The sequence below is a fragment of the Tribolium madens genome, unplaced genomic scaffold (assembly GCF_015345945.1).
Source record: "Tribolium madens isolate multiple individuals breed KSU strain unplaced genomic scaffold, Tmad_KSU_1.1 Scaffold_11;HRSCAF=98;Tcas5.2_LG3b, whole genome shotgun sequence".
Classification (NCBI taxonomy): domain Eukaryota; kingdom Metazoa; phylum Arthropoda; class Insecta; order Coleoptera; family Tenebrionidae; genus Tribolium; species Tribolium madens.
In genome coordinates, this window is record NW_025400975.1 from 1611170 (window position 1) to 1628799 (window position 17630).

General features: G+C 31.1%; 1 protein-coding gene across 6 annotated transcripts in view; it reads left to right on the forward strand.

Annotated features, from left to right (window-relative positions):
* The window catches only part of LOC123007598, a 143190-nt gene that overhangs the window by 104801 nt on the left and 20759 nt on the right, over positions 1-17630 (forward strand). For all 6 annotated transcript variants that reach the window (XM_044402986.1, XM_044403015.1, XM_044403007.1 and 3 more), the window contains 2 exons: positions 4801-4890; positions 15116-15233. In XM_044402986.1, the coding sequence (XP_044258921.1) occupies positions 4801-4890; positions 15116-15233 (208 nt within the window). The remainder of the gene's footprint in view (positions 1-4800; positions 4891-15115; positions 15234-17630) is intronic.

Below are 17630 nucleotides of genomic sequence, written 5' to 3' on the forward strand. Positions count from 1 at the left end.
ATCATTTCTTAAAATGACCTAATTTTACAGCTTGTACTTTTAGTTGTTTCCTTATAGATGCGAAACATCCCTCGTAAGGTCATAAATCAGATAAAACCGGTGATGGGGGTCTGCTTACGGTAAGCTCAGTTTGTTGTGAAAAAGAACTAGGGTTGAGAGAGACAAGACGATTTTCACACTACGAAAGTTAATAATATTTTCCACAAGAGATTTTTCAGTTATTAATTATCCGAATGATTTCATTTTTTTTTCTTAAGCTCTTTGGTACATGTAGGAAGGACATTGTTAGTTTCCATATAAATACTATAATTTTATTATAAAAAATAAGTTAAAAAATATATAAAAAATAAGAATTTAAATTAGCTACATAACAATATCCCTAGAAATATCTAAAATGGTTTCATCAAAAAAATAAAAACCAAAAAATTCCTTATAATAGCCGAGAAAACCTTTTCGAAAAATGCATTGAAATTCCCTATCTTGGCAAGGGTAACTTTGGGGGAGTAAGATACCTATATATTTAGGGCGGTTTTTGGAAAAACTATCAAATGCGTCTTTGAGGTAAACGATCACACTAGAGTATGACGATATTGATTTTTGATTGGCGAGAAAATTATAAAACTGTAAGCAGTTTTTTGAAAGTTTTATGTCCACAAAAAGTCCCGGTTTATACACAGCCTTCATTTGAAACCTATTCCCGTAAAAATTTGGGTATTTTTTACCTGGTTGTATCAAACTTCCCTTTCAAGAATTACGTAACCAAAATCTGGAAGAGGGCAGGTTAAAATTTGGATTGTTAAATAAATTTAATAAATAATAAATGATATTATAGAGGTAACTAATTCTCAAACAACAAATCTCGAGATAAAAACTGTAAGTAAATAAATTCGTACACAGTACCTACGATATCAATGAAATGACATATGACTCAAATGGTAAACAGGTAATTGGTACGTCCAGTTTTCTTCAATTTAAATTGCGCTACCTTTGTTTTAGTAGTGGAACAAATCAAATTTGTTTTTTTGTTAATAATGTTTTATAGCAAATAGAGCCCGACCCCTCTTAACATAAGAATTCTTGCTCCCGGCAGTTAAGTGTCGGGTTCGAACCTCGATGAAGATAGGAATTTTTACGTAATTCTAATAAGCATAATAAGTAAAGACAGGATTTTTAAGACGTTAAAAGTTGGAAAATTGGGCTAAAAAAACTAAAACTAGGACAAATCCTAAAACAGGACATGAAATACAAAATCAATAAAATCGATAATTAACTCACAAGTTTTTACTTATAACAATTTTATAAAAAAATTGCCCATAATACACTTTGGTAGAGTAGGAACATAAATTTCAAAATAAAAAAACTCACATTTGCATAGCACACTAAATATTTTTCTAAATTTGCATCTGTGAAATTGGTTACAATTTTCAAAACAAAAAATGGTCTTTCTACATCACAACTTGTGATAGTACAAACAGAGCAGGCAATGTCAGAATCTAGAGAAATTTCATTCAGTGAATTATAAATTTTTAATTTTGTTATATATCTAGGGTTTTTGAGAGGGTAGCCTGCAATTTTTCAAAAGCAGCTTTAACTACATTTCTTGGTGCAAATCGTTTCACATTTTCTACAATTTTTAATGATTCCGTGAAGGTAATCCTATTTCCTGTAGCTCATTAATTTTGAATGGTAATACTGCAAAATGGACCATAATATAACGCAATTCATTTATTATATCATTTTTTCTGCAAATGTCTTGAACTTTTTTATTGAATCTGATTGGTCGGTTAGAAAATCTATGACGACCTAAAAAGTAAAACATACTCTACAATGGTACTAATTGGCTGAACATGAAAGATGAACATACATTTTTATGCTTTCAAAATTATCAGAATAAAAGCAGCATCCACTCAAGTTCCTCACTTAGTTAAAACCAGTTCTGGGGGTAAAGGAACATCTGGTGTTTAATCCTTGCAAATTTGTAAATTTTTTCACACTAGATATAAAACTATTTACATTTTTGTATTTGCATCTAATAGGCTTACACACCAAATTTAATGACAAGACAACACAACTAACAACTTGGCATTAAAGTTGCGTTATGTCTTTTGGTTCTACTACTGTCGTAATTGTCTTCCTTTTTTCCAAAAAGAGTTCGTTACTATTGTATTCATATTCAATAAAAAAAAATTGAGTCAAATAAATAAAGTTTAAAAAAAAAGGATACAAACGAGCTTTTAGATCACTCGCATTCATTATGTCTAAACAAAAAGGCATTTATTCTAAAATCCAGTCTCTAACAGAGGGCAAAGTATAAAAGCTTTTTTGTAAAATTTGATTTCTCTTTTAATTATGTCATAGTAATCTCATTATTTTATGAGAATTGTTCAGTATTTTTCCTTTTCCACCGCCTATCCCAAAGTTCTCACGTGGGGACATGGGGTGAATCCGCTCTATTTTCCCAGTATTTCAAATGTTTATTTTTGTCCGGGTGTTGGTTTATTGTCATCCCAAGTTCAAATGAATGGCAAAATATCTAATCAATAATATCTATCTGGTGTCCAATCGCATGAATAATTCATTTCTGTAACGCAAAGTTCACGTCGATATAAATCCTCATAATGCTCAACTCAAGTATTACCAATGTCTTGGAGTGTTGTCAAAGCGTCGTGCACATGGGCGTAAATCATTTTAATTGAACTTTTACGGAGGTTTTTAATTAAATTAAGTCGTGTTAGGGCCCGCGAGATCAACCGATGCGACATGATAACTCCGTATTTGGACGGGAACAGTTGTGGCCCACATTCACAACAGTTCTATGATACGATGATTTATTTTTTGAGTTGGTTGAAAAATCTGCGTTTAAATCGAGTCATAAATTATGAAAATGGAGTAAATGTGACAATGTGAACTCCGTGACATTTCGGGAGGTGAAGAAATCAACGGTTTTGGGCATTTTTGGGTCAATACGAATGAAAAATCGACGAGATAAAAGGCGCGAAATGTTAATTGTGGTTTGATGAAAGTGATTAACATCAACCTGAATTCGGAGGTGTAAATATTCATGTATACAAAATAAATTAAGAAAAATACTAATAAAGATAAAAACTAAAAGCATACGACTTTAAAAACGAAATTTTTAGATGAAAACACTTACCTATTAATGACGATGAAACTAAGCGAAAGTTTTTAATGCAGATCCTTTGGGAATCGTCAGTTTTTAGTAATTAAATCATTAATAATAGTTAGTTATTATACAATACGATAAAGAGATTGTTTATCTACGAGTGAAAAGGTTAAATTCACGAGTGACGAAGTCACGTGTGAACTTATTTCACAAGTGGATAAACAATCTTTATTGTCATGTATAACACAAATTTTTTTTCTATTGCAGGACTTACAGTTTAAGAGAAAGAATGAAATTTCAAAAAAAATTACAATTTTTAACATTTCTCACTAGGTACAAAACGTTAGATTATTTTTACCAGATTTAAAGCAAGTTTAAGTCGTGTTGAGTCTAATTGGAAGAATAAAATGTTGTATTGAACTCGTTGTGTAAATCGGACGCTTTATTCCACCTCGTGGATAATTAAATAAAATTTGTAAATTTGAATGAATAAAATTAGTTTTTTTATTTTTTTATTTATATTTTATCTACATTTGCTGTTACAGTGTTACTTTATCTACCCTTGCGGTTAAAGTGTTATTTTGTCTACTCAAAAGAGTTGATGAAATAGCTTAACATCTGCTATAGAAAAAAATATCTTAATTTAGAAAAAAAATTTACAAAATTACCAAAATGCTGGCTTATTTTTATTAATTTTATATTAAAAAAATCAAAAATTGGACACCTTGTGTGTATGTACATATAGAACGTCAAAAATTCAATACAGGAACGCTGACATTTTTTTCTATATTGCCATCAAGAATAAAAGTACAGTAAGGAATGAGCATTTTTAAAAGAAACAAACTTAAAAAGGTTTTGCATTGGCTTATAGTCAACTTTTTTTCTCCTACACTCTTTCTTTGTTGGCTTTCTCTGCACTATTATTTATTTTAATTTCAATAAATCTTTGAATGGAATATCGTTTTATGATCAAGATAAGAAAAACATCTAGGTACGTGTTCTTTATTCAATAAATTATTCGACTTAATATAAAATAATGCACTTTTCCGGTACTACAATAAGGCACTACTAAACTTTTTTTTATTTTTTTTTAAATATTTGTTTAACAAAGAAAACTCTCTTATTAGAAAGTCTTATTAATAGCTGGCATTAATTACGTGGATTAAAATGGCGATCGTTCAGGTCGTCAAAAATTGTGGTTTTATATTGCTCACTGCGGGACGCCACTTGATTTAAAACTCACTGAAAATTTTTTGCGACCCACTTTACGTTTTGAAAATATTTCTCTCAATTGACTGAACTGAACAAACCCTTTGTTTGCTAAACGGTCTTGGGTCGGCTGGCCCACTTTATTTCTTTTAAATCAATCCAAGCACTTTAATCGAATTATAAAAGCAATTAATGTCACATTCATTGTAAGCCTTATTTAATAACAATTTAGCATTTTGCCCCGTCAATCAAACATAAATTGCAGCTGCTTTAATTTCGAATTGAATTGAGTTAACCCTATATAAACAAGTTTTCATTTTTTGCCTCGAGGACCTTGTTGAATTATTACGAGTAAAAGTTTGATGGCAATTATTATAAAACGATAAATCATGAAGAAAGTGTCAGAGCGCGGGAAAAATCAAGAAGGAAGCGAGCGATTGTTTAAAACGTTGCTTTTTTATTTTCAGGATCTTCGAGTCGAAAGGTGGAAATTGCCAGGCCGAAAAGGATAACGGACCTCCCGGAGAAACTCCTCATGTCGGGGATCAATTTGCCAGGTAATTGTTCTCTGAGACAACAAATTGTAATTACGCGGCCATTAAACCAGGACCACACAAATATAATTTGGCTTTTTCACCGAAAAGGTTTGTCATTTTACGATTCGGTAACGGGATTTTGGAATTTTGTGAAAAAATCACGCAAAGTTGTAAGTGAAGGAATTGAAGGAACAGCTTTGATGCGGAACTCGTAAAAGATAATGGTATTTTCTGATATATGACTGTGATTAAATGTTTTCATGGGATGGTCACAGGTTACTGTTTACCGTTTAATAGTGGGAAATTTGCATTTGAGAAGATGTTTTTAAAATTCAAGCCCTTTTCACAGTTTTTGAACACGTTTATTTCTGTCGTTATCGAGTTTTATCTTCGGGAGTGACTGCTACTTTGTGATAAAATCGTTAAAGACGACTTCCAAGATTTTTATTGTACACAAAATTTAATTTTTCTAATTTTGGTCAAAAATTATTTAAAAAGCAGCTTTTAAAGAGTAAAACTCTATTTTAAATTTTGTTATTTCTTAATCACTACCTACTTAACTTTGATTTGAATTTAATTAAAAATACTTTAAAAACAGTAATTATTACACACAAATCTTCGTTACATAAAAAGATTTTTTTCTTTAACTAAAGGTAGTATACAATGTTAAAAAATTTACTTTACTTTTTGATAAACTTTCAGAATTTTAAATTATGAACAGCGCCCTCAATTAGATAGTAGTCAAAGCTTCGTTCCATCCAGGTTCTTGCTTTCTGCCTCTGAAGTTACGAAGGAAGTCAAAGAGAGATTTTATCTACACTTATATTATGAACAACGTATGTACATAGCACCATGTGTATTTACATTTTTATGATTATATGAAGAAAAAAACATTACAGTGTTAAATATTTTTTAAAACAAAAAGAAGTACAAAATAAAAATTACTCAAATAAATTCTTATTAAAAAAAAATAATTAAACAGGGCAACAATAAAATCAAAGAAAACTTTTGATTCTTTGTCAGGAATAATTTTTTTTACAGAATAAAATACCTATAAAATATTACTCCTAAATCAAATATAGAAATTAGAGACTTTTGAGATCGAAATGATACTTCAAAAAATGCTTTTTTAAGGGTTAAAAAAATGACTGCATAAAATGGAAAAACTGGAGGTAACATCACAAATAAACGCCGTCTTAACGATTTCTGTTAATTAACTTTTTTAGTAATTGCTATGTAGAAAAATAAGATAAATTTTTTTGTAAAACTTTAAAAAGCTATACAAACAGTTTTATGGTGCTAAAAAATACGTGCTATAGCGCTATAACTCTTTAAGCTATCGACTATAAGTAAAAATCGAATTCTCTAAGGAAATATTTATATAAGCTTAAAGTTTCTATAAAGTTATGACGAGAAATTTGCTGACCGTAAAGACTTATAGTCTGTATAACGATATATTGTCATAGTAACAATGTCACTTCTCAATAATTTATTATAAGTACTTCTCTCCGTATTTCGCCAGAGATGCTAATTTTTGTTCTCTTATAATTATTGGTATCGTGTAAAGTTAATAATAGTTCAGTGATGGATCGTAATAATATTGCACTAATTGCATTATATTTATTATTAAATGAAGAAAAAAGAAGGTAATGTTGTGGACAATAATGAGCTTCTTACTACAAAATCTTTAATAAAAAGAGTGTCTATTTAGAAAAAAAGTTATTTTGTAAAGGTACAAGCAGGTTTTATGAAAATCGGTAATAAATTTTTGTGTAATTTATTAATATGAGCTCAAAGTTGATGCATTTTCTAAATTCTCCTTCGGCTTTAGTTTCAAAATTGTTACTTCTTCAACTCGTTCTTCAAAAACGTTGCAAACAATCCTACTAATTTAATTACGTTTTTTTCTCTTTGATGTTTATGTTGTATTCTCATTAATTTCTTACTAAAAATTAGAGAATGTTTAGCAAATTTACATTACAAATTGTGTCTAAATTTTAGCGGTAGTCTTTTTCTGACTTCGTCTTCAAATTTCCAAAAACTGTTCGCGATACTCAATTGGTTCCCGTTTTTGTGTTTTCATTTCTAAATTTTTTAGACGATTTTTTTGCTGAATGCCATTTTTTATTAATTAAATTAAAAACTGGAACTGCCAACATCCAAAAATTACCATGAATAAATTTGTTAAGACTGTTTGACATTTCCACTTAATAAAAACCAGACTTTAGGGTAATTACAGCGCTATAACTTGAATGTTTACATAGACGCTTAGAGAATACCAATTTTGATACGATTCTATAAGGACTTTAAAAAATTTATATACAGAGCTCTATTAGCTATGCAATATACCAGCTTATAGACTATAGCAGATTTTTAGAGAATAGCTTAATTAATTTCAGAGGAACGTTTTATTTCAATATTTCAGAATAAAGCTTTTCTACCCATCTATTTATGTGAATATTATTCAAAAAGGTGTTTTTCTGTTGATTTTTGAATTTTTTTAATTTTAATTTTTTTGGCTGCACAACTTTTAAATGTAGAAATTGTTATTTTTGTATTAATTAAATGTTTTCATTAACTATTTCTGATATTCTATAAAATTTCTTCAGATAATAATAAATGTTTGAAAGCAAACAAATAAAATGGCGATTGGCTATCATAATTTTTTAGTTGGTTCTTTTTATCAATGAAATGACTTGCTGCTTTTATGCTTTTTATAGTATCTACAGAGCTACCAATCGCCTTGTGTAAGTGTGTCACTCAGCATGTTACACTTTTAGCCATTAATCCTTATCACCGAATGTTCGAGTGGCACTTCTATCATAAAATTAGCATTATACAAGCTCCCGAACAATAAGACGGCGATATGCTTTAGCGAATCTAACAATAACAGTGTTCATAGATTTACAAATGGGTCTTGCTAAAACGGCATATAAGAAACACAATACACTTCTGATAAAGTCTGCAATTAGTACAACTAATTCCTGTTATTCTCAATTAGAAACGAATGCGGGGGCGGCACTACATCTGTGTACACAAAGACTGTGCGATTAGGAAATGGGAAAATCACGTAGTCCGTGCACGGCCTTAAACTGGTTCAATGAGTTAATAAAAGGCGATCGACGATCGTACAACAATGCAAAGAGCTTTTACTTCATCTGCATAACACAAACTTTGAACGGAAAAAATTTACAGAAAAATGTAAAGCGAGACAAAACAGTGAAAGGAGGCGGACAATACCGGCCGAGATAATAATAGTAATAACAATAACAGAAACAAAAAGATACATTTTAAATTGTTCGAAGAAAGAGAGTCTTAAGAAGGGTCTTTGCTGAAATAATACCCTGCGATCAAAAAATATATAAATTAGAGTAGGCGGTGATTAAACTCCTTCAGATGGCAATCCTGATTTTTGTTGTTCACTTCAGTAATTTTTTATTGCTGTACAAGAGGAAAACGGTGGATGGTCATTTTCACTTTCAGTTTGTGTGGAAAATTTCCAGCCCAGACTCCCAGCCAATTTGTTGCCAACTGTAGAATTTAATCGACGCTTACTCTTACTTATTTTTTATTTGATCGCACGGTACTACTCCTTTCTTGTGTTTTGAATGCATGAATTTAAAAAAAAGTATACAAGGTGCGCCAGAACTCGCGCCCCAGAGAAAAATGACATATAAGGTAAGATACCAGGAACATGGAAAAAATGTTAAAAAAAGTTATGAGGGTTTAAAGTTTGCACTTTGACTCTATTTATTTCTGTTGGGAAATTTTCACAAGATTTTTTGCTATAGGCTATTAAAAGAGGAAACAAGGAAGCTGTGTCCTAAATTGTAACTCTTTTGTTCAATGTTATTTGTGGCTTTCATTGGCAAAATTTTTGTACCATTACCAAATAATTGTAAAAAAACATATACAAAATCATCAGTATCATTCAATAGACATAAATTTTTTTGTGACAGATAGAATTTGTTAAACATTTTTTTCATGTTCCTGGTATTTTACCTTACTTGAAAATTTTCTCTGGGGCGCGAGTTCTGGCGCACCTGTATAAGGACAAACGTTTTGCTCATCTTTTATTGTGTTTTATTGAATTTGAGTACAGAATTTTATAAAAAATTGATGATAGTGATATTTTCTATACAGTCAACTACCCATATAAGTTGACGATATCGAACGAATTGCATTATTATTTTCCTAACACACGTGTGTGCTATGAAAATAACGTAAGAGGTTGTGTGATTGACGGAGAACTCTCGGCGCGTCTGGCAAATTGACGCAAAGTTTTGCAATTAAAACCATCGACTATTTAAACCTTAAAACTTAAAACTATTTAAATCAGCTTAATTAAGTAAGTATTTAATATTAATAGACGACTAATTCATAACAGTCGATCTTAGATCTTTATAACAGAAACATTAAATCATTTCATTGAAGATAATAGTGTTTTTTGTCGTGGGGTTGCGGGACCGTGGGAAAAATCGTGTACGTAACTCGAAGGAAAGTGACTAACGCACTCGTGCGGCTTCTGTGCTCGGTTGACGCCTCGTGCATAAGACTTCTCTTTTGTGCGTTATTTGTCGCTTTCCGTGCTTTTTATGTAATATACTATTAAGGGAATTGAATAAAAAATCGATTTTTATACATACAGCGTATATGGAAACTTGGTACTTATTTTCAAAATAAAATATTATTTGGTCTAATCATTTTCTGCAATAGTGATAAAGTTACATTTTGTGCTTGTTAATTTTCCAAAAATGTCTAAATCGTAACTTTTTCGGTGCTTTTTCAATGTTTAAATTTTAAAAATAACTTGTGTACAAATTTTTGCTCATTCCTTCATTCAATTTGAATAAAAAGCAATAAGATGCGCATTTTATACAGCGTAAATGGAAATTTTGTGTACATTTGACTATTTTTTTGTGGTCTATGCGCCTCGATCTGGCACCAGAATGTCGGAAAGGCCGTCCCATTTCGAAATCAATTACTATAAGAATTGGCTATGGTCGTGCGTCACGCCCTTTATATCGTGATGGTATTGTTAAGTTGTTTACTTTCGCAAACTTACTTTCAATCATCTCCGTCAAAGTGGCCATGGGTCAGGTGCAAGTCTTGCTTGATTGAGACGTGCATTGTGACCCAGTGTGCCGGGGATGATTCTCTTCACCTCATCCATGTAGCCGGCAATGCGGAAGCGGCGCCATGTCAGAGTTCACCCACACCCATAGCCAATTGACCGCGGATGTTGGTGCTTTGATCATTGGCGCGATCGATGATTTTTCACGGCTGGAAATAACTGTGTGGCCTACATCTTATTGCTCTTTCATCATGATTCGGACGCTTTTGTCTCAGATAATGAAGGAAAAAAAGATAAAGAGATTGCTCCAGAGGTGCTTTGGGAAGCCCACGCCGAAACCGAAGGAAATATTGCGACAGATTGAGTAACAGTGAACAAGTCTGTTTTGGTATAAGTCTCAATACTTGGAGATTTATGATTCAAGCAATTAAGTACCGAGGTGGTAATCCGGAGATTATTTACGTGATTTGACATTACAAATAGCATGAAGCAAGAGTAAAAATGTGTCTAAGGGTAACTTATGGTTTATCTTTTCTTTTCAACTCTGTTTTTGGACGCTTTTTTATTTGCATATTGATTTATAAAATAATAATTTAAATTTTTTACCTAAATGGAAGAAATATATAAACATTCTTTACTGTTTGCATTATAATTAGGTAAGTTCTGCAAAGAAATATACATAAAATACGTAAAGAAAAACATTGTGTGCTATGAATACTATTGTTTAATCTTGTTTATCTGCAAAATGAAAAGGAAAAAAATAGCAAATCAAAAGTTTTTTCCCAAAGTAGAAGCAGAAATTAAGTATAAAGTAAAACTGGTCCTGTTAGTTTTGCTATCCAACAGAATAAGTAATTTAAAAAATCTTCAGCAGAAGAAATAAAGAAAGAAATTACAGAATTACGAGACTATAATTAATAAAGAAGTACTTTTACAAAAAATAAGCAAGAAGAACTGTAATAATATTGCTTTCCAAGAGAAAACAAAAACCAAATTGGACAAAACACGTTGTAATAATACATTTTGAGACAGATTTTGCGATTTTTTGCATAAAATTAACAAAGTTAAACAAAATTGTTGATAAAAAATAAAATAAAACTGGTTGAAACAAGCAGAAATAATCCTGATTTTGTGTTTCCTTGCATTATCTTAAAAAAAATCATTAAAAGTCTTTCTTTACAAAATAACATTTTTCAATACGTATTTTTAGTTTTGATTTCCAATAAAGCACATTTTTGCAGTTTTTTTGATTTTTAACTTTCTTTAGTTTATCTTGAAATCTAAAATTATTTGTTTTTTTTTGTGTTAAATCTACTAAGGGCGGCTTTTACAATCGACTAGTAAATTTATTTCCAAGACAAATTTTGACAATTGTATTGTTACAAATATTGTAGGTATAGCAAATATACCACAAATAATCTAACCGGGATTTATTCCACGACTGTAAAAGCCGCCCCTAAAACTCCTAAAATAATTGGCACTTTTGTAAGTAATTCAAATTAAACGAAAAAATCCGAAGCCAAGGTCGAATTTCTGCATCACGTCAACAAAATTTCTTAAAGTAATCGAAATATGGATTGGAAAAAAGTAAAATACAATACAATACTTTTTTTTAACAAATCCAAACCTATCGAATCAGATTTCCTGATTTTTTGCAAAAATTGGACATTAACAATAAGTTAAAAAATAAGGGCGTACAAACTCAAAAACATAATTTTATGAAACCTATAATGTAATACAAGAAATTAGAAAATGGGCTTGTTTCGGTTGATATGGGTTATTTTTTAGAGAAAACCTTGCTTATTTTGGGAAGTTTTCATTTGAATTGAGTTGAAAATCTCTAAGGTTCTATTTTTGTTTGTATGGTTTAATATTCGTATTTTTCTAATGAAAAAAATCAAGAAATAGGCTGTACGAGAAATTTTCATTTATTATATTAGAAAACTCCCAAGGTACAAGAGTGAATTTCAAATCAAAGTCCAGATATTTTAAAAGATCTGTTGGTCAATTCGCTTTATTTTAAAAAGAATGTTTAAGAGATTAACTATACACCTTTTGTTTTAATATTTTAAAAAATGTTGAGGCTGCGATATTTGACCCGAATTACAATTACAATAATATGTTCTTTAAATATGAATACTTATATTGTAAAATTTGAAGAATAAAATTAGAGATTGCAACTTCTAAATGCGTTTAAAACTTCCTTCAAGTTTTCGTTTTTGAAAAACCGGTGAAAACAGAAAAATCGACTAGCTTCAGATCCGGTCAGTACTAGTACATCTTCCTATATGATTCACCCTGTCAACAAATCTCATTTGATTATACTCTTTATTTGCTTTGTCCCCGTTTTCTCTTATTTCATCAAAACATCTATTTTGTTCCCACAAAATAGCAAAAATACCACTTGTAGTATTGTTCCTGGTCTCAATTACCGTCCCATCACCTCGTATAACAATACTCAAGTCGTTTAGAAGTGAAAACGGAGCCATTACGCCGTTGCTTCAGGTAATAAATCACAAGAATCTTGAAAATCTATAATCTCGTTGCTGAAAAAATGGCCACTTATTGCCGGCAGCGTCTTGACATGCGACAATCTCTTGGTGTGTGTATGTGCACGGGCGGTTTGACTTTTCTCACGGCCTGTATATATAAAGCCTGACCTTTAGGGACTGATTACCATAGATCAATCGCTGACTCCCGGTGCTCCCTATCGCCCACCATTACCTGAGATTTTATGAAATTAATCTTGTGGTAATTGCTGATCGACTAATGAAGCTATTGTGTTCGGGATGTGCTCGTAACCTACCTATTTTCGTGGGGAAAAGTCGGAAGATGTGATTAGATCGGTGTTGATGGCTTATCAGCGAAATTGATTTGGGGAAAACACAGTTGACAAACGTTTTTATCAATATAAAATTATCATTATTGCAATCAAGATAAATGCGATTTTTTGCATTCGTTTCGATAAGATTGTTTATTCACAATCACTAATGTAATATGCCGATTACTAACCTTTTAAAGGTTGAGAAACACATCATTAAATCCCGTGAACATTTTATTCCTTGGGCGGTAATATGCAGTTTTGCCAACGTTAAGATTACAAAAATACCGGGAATTTTTCCTTTTAAATTAACAAGTTACGCATAATAGTTGCTTCTGTAGGTAGCATTTTTTCTTACTTTTGAGGGAGTGCGCTGCTCCATTTCAACAATTTTCAATCAGATTTAGACATTATTTCAAAAAAAAAAAAAAATTTCTACAGTAATTTTATTACACTAAACTAAATAATACAGAAACTTCTTTATATACGTGTACCTTGACCCAAAAAAGGGTAGAAGCAAAATTTCCGGAAAGAGAATTTCCAATAAGAAGCAAAATTTATTAAGAGTGTTTATCAAGCGATATTGATTATTATTATTGCGGATTATTTTGACTATTGTTTTAAATTGTTATGACTATTTTGTATTGATAAAAAGTATCGAAACGCAATGGTAATAAAAATAAATATTCGTCATATCAAATAATGCAACCTTAAATATTTAAAAATGCACATTGATTTAGATAGTGTTGTATTTGTTTTATTGTTTGCATGATACTTTTTCAAGTATTTATAAATTCAAATAATGATGGATATTTAAAAACTGGAATTTTTTTTAATAAAATACATAGTTTCAGAATCTTTACTTTTCACACAATACTGAGTTACAAAATAATGTAGAAACTGCTATATGTTTGGAAAATAACAGCCAACAAATATGTTTTTTATTAGAACTAAAAAAAAATTTGGCTTGTTTCGGTCGGTTTGATTTATTTTTTTATTTTTTTGGTGAATATTGTTTATTATTTTAGGAATTCTTATTTGAATCGAGCAGAAAATTGAAAATGTTCTAATATTGCCTGTTCCGTTTAATATTTATCTAATTTTTGTATTACCAATATTTTATAAAAAAAAATTAGTGGATTTTACAAAAAGTTTTATTGAATTGATTCAGAAAATTGTAAAATTAACTCAATATATCTTATTTCCTTTTCTTGTGGACTACTTTTGATTTTATTTTATATAAACAGAAAAGCGCAAAATATTGTCCTAAAATATTAGATTCTTTGATTTTTTTTATATCATTTTGTAACTTTTTCAGCTATTTTTGTATTTGTGATAGGAATTTAGCTTTCCACATGTCGGAAACGATTTTCCTCCTAATCAGCAATGAGCACAAAGCTCGTCATCTGCAAATCCCATAAAACTATATAATAGCATTTCGCGGTCGAGATATTTAAATCGCACAGTATGCAACCGAGCCTTTGACATGTAATCAAAACAAACGATTGTGGAAGCAATACATTACCCACTATACGAGGCAGAAACGAATTAACAACAAAGGAAAAACAATAGCCATTGGCCATGAATCTTAACCTCCGGTTGTAAAGCTTTTCTCGGCCAAAGAATGTAGGTTTCTGTCATCGCTTAGGGTTAAAGGGGACGCGAATGACCATTGTCTCTATTCAACTGTCAAGCCCTTTGATGAAAAAAATTCACCCAGTTACATATTGGCGAGAATCTAAGGCATTTCCACCTGTAGTACCGTTTGAACAGGACTTGTGTCAACTTTGATTAATTTATTACTTGGATGGCACGTAACTGGCACTTGCTGCACCTCTTATCGGTTAATTGAGTGTCTTTAAGTTTTTTCAGTGAGTAAAAGTAGGGGGCGCTGTGATTTATAACCGGCTTAAAGTTTACAGCTGAGGTTTTTTACAAAATATTGAATTACTCGAGCAATAACAATAATGTTTATGTCAACATGTGTTGGAGCCTTATTTGGCGTGGAGAAACGGTCGAGTAACTGCACTTTATTAAACTTTTTCAAATTTAATTAAAAATTACGTTTTTGGAAAGTTAGCTGCAATTTGATGAAGTCGTTACTAGCTTATTACACACTCAATTAGATTCACACTGGGCAAACAGTTGTCATATTAGCATAATATTTAAATTCGTGTCGTGGTGCGAGTTTATTGAAGTCTTTATCAGTGTGGTCGCGGCTTTGTCTTGTTAGAAACAGGCTAGAAAACGGGAAAAACGACTAAAACGGTGTTTTTTCATGACTGATTAATGCATGGAGGGAATGTACGGCGTGTGTGTTTACTGATGCTTTTTCTCCTTTTTCGTTGCAGGAACGGCAGATAACGACGGAAGACCTATTGTCCTATGTTATGCCGAGTGTGTGCTGAGGGCCGGACTCAACAAGTACGAGATTGCCAAGTTATTGTTGTACTACTCGTCCATTCCCACGTAAGTTGAAGAACTCGTATCAAATTTAAGTGTAAAAAATAAATTTTTGAAAATTTTTGTGTATGAATTAGAGCAGAGACACTAGCCGGGGGCGTAGGGCGGAGTGACATAGGTCTTGCTTCCGGTAGGTAGGTCCAGACATCGAACTCCAGTAAAGACTGCAATTTTTCTCTAATTCTACAAGTAATAAGTATAATAAGAGAATATAAGCGCATCTACAGGTCTGTAGACAGAATTGCACATGTATCTACAGTTACAAGTGTATATAGATAGATCTACAGCTACAGGTCTGTATATATCTACAGCTGAATATTTAGTTATAGGTCAGTAGATAGATCTACATGTCTGTAGATAAATTTACACATAGATCTACAGATACAGTTCTGTTGATAGATCTACAGAAGGATCTACAGCTACAGGTATAATTCTTTCTAAGTTTAGGTCAAAATTTTAACAACACAATTGACGCATTTCTGCTGATTCAGAAGAAAGAATATTATTTTAGCTGATTAAACTTTTATCTTTATTTTTGCCAGAATCTTTGAATTTTGAAATCAAAGCAGCTTTCAAGAATATCTTTTTGTCTTTTGAATATTGTTAGTTATTTCTACACTTTTTTAATATGTTGATGCTTGCTTTTTATATTATTTATAAAGTAGGTATAACTTATGTAATTTAGATATTTTTGAATTACTTTTTCAAATAATCGTCTTTAAAATGCCTTAAAAAATCGTAAATTAGATTCAATAAAATGTGACATAATGAAAGAGAGTAATCCAATATTTTTTACTAAATATCTACATACATAACAGTCTATTTTTGTAATCAAATATTTATTTAGTATTATGTAGTTCAAAAAAGCTGAATACCTAAATTATCTCTTACTTAATTTTTTAATTATACAAAATTTTTGACTTAGGAAGGTTTTCACATTAAGTATAGGTTTTTTTTTTGAAAATCAATTTTCATATTTTTCATTCTTCGACACTATCAAAATTTACGGTTTTTCTCCTATGTAAGGAAATTTGACAACTGTTGGGCATTTCTCAATACGAAACATCAGATTATTTTTAACAGATTTAAAGCAATTTTAAGTCTTGTTGAGTCTAATTCGAACAATAAAATTTTGTATTCAACTCGTCTTCGTGTAAATCGGTTCATTTATTCCACCTCGTGAATGATAAACACTTGTGGTTTAAAAATCCATTCGTGAAATAAAACGCCCCATTTACACTCAAACTCGTCGAATAAATAACTATTAAAATATTTGATGCTTTATTTTTAAATATGGGAGTTAAAATTTTTGTAGTTATACTTGTATTTACACACAAACGCCGTAAAAATTTTCAAGTTCAAGCAATAGTAATAAAGAGAAGTCATCACCTAACCTCATTGACATTCATAAAGTGCAAAAAGTCATCGTCGGATTCCTTTTGCATTGGCTCGTTAACGGCTAGTTAAACACCAATTACAAGAATCCTCAGCAATCGTCAATAAATATAACAGCAGCGCCAACTCGGCAACACAACCAAAGGATCGGCATAATTACCAGATTAGTCTGTGTTAAGTCGTCTCCGACTTCTTTACACGCAGCTGATAAGAATAACAAAATCGCAATTACACAGTTGTAAACGCGAACATGTAACCGTGTTCAACGCCTTATCTTTCGTTCCATATCTCGGACTGCTCATCGATGAATTTTAAGCCGTTAGTTGATGATTGTGTAAAAATTGCAAGCGAAAGGGGTCACAGAGTGACCCGGAATTTCCCTAATTCTAAAGTAAATTTGATAATATTAAGTAATTCAATGTAATTTATAATTATCGAGTCTTCTTTAATATTCCAAGAAAATTCCAAAATAATTTTACAGCAAAATAAAAAAATATATTTTACTAGTTAATTTCTGATTTTTTGATTGATTTGTAAAAGTGCTGCATAGGCGGCAGACTTCGCACTTTCTTGAGAGTTAAAAATAATTACATTGTTGTTAATTTATATCCGTTTTCGATAGTGTAAAGGAAATTGAATTTTTTCAGTCCAAGTGCTAACATAATTAATCAATTTAGCTTTCTTAAACCGTAACAAAACTCCGGTAGTAAAAGCACAATGCTTGGGGCCGTACTGTCTTTTTGAAAAATGGCCAGAAATTTGACTTTGCGTGGGCAATTAGTTGGTTTATTGAAAGTAACAGTTATAAAGTGTCGTTTTCTTCTCATTCTTTGATATTAATTATTTATTTGACACCGTTTTATTATCATTTCTGACAGGGATACGAGTGTTTCAAGTAGCTGATTTCATTTCTCTTTTGATTAATTATCGCAATAACCCTCCAGGTTCACGCCACCGATCATAAATCAATCTAATCACGCATTCTGACATCTTGTTTGGCTTTTTTCC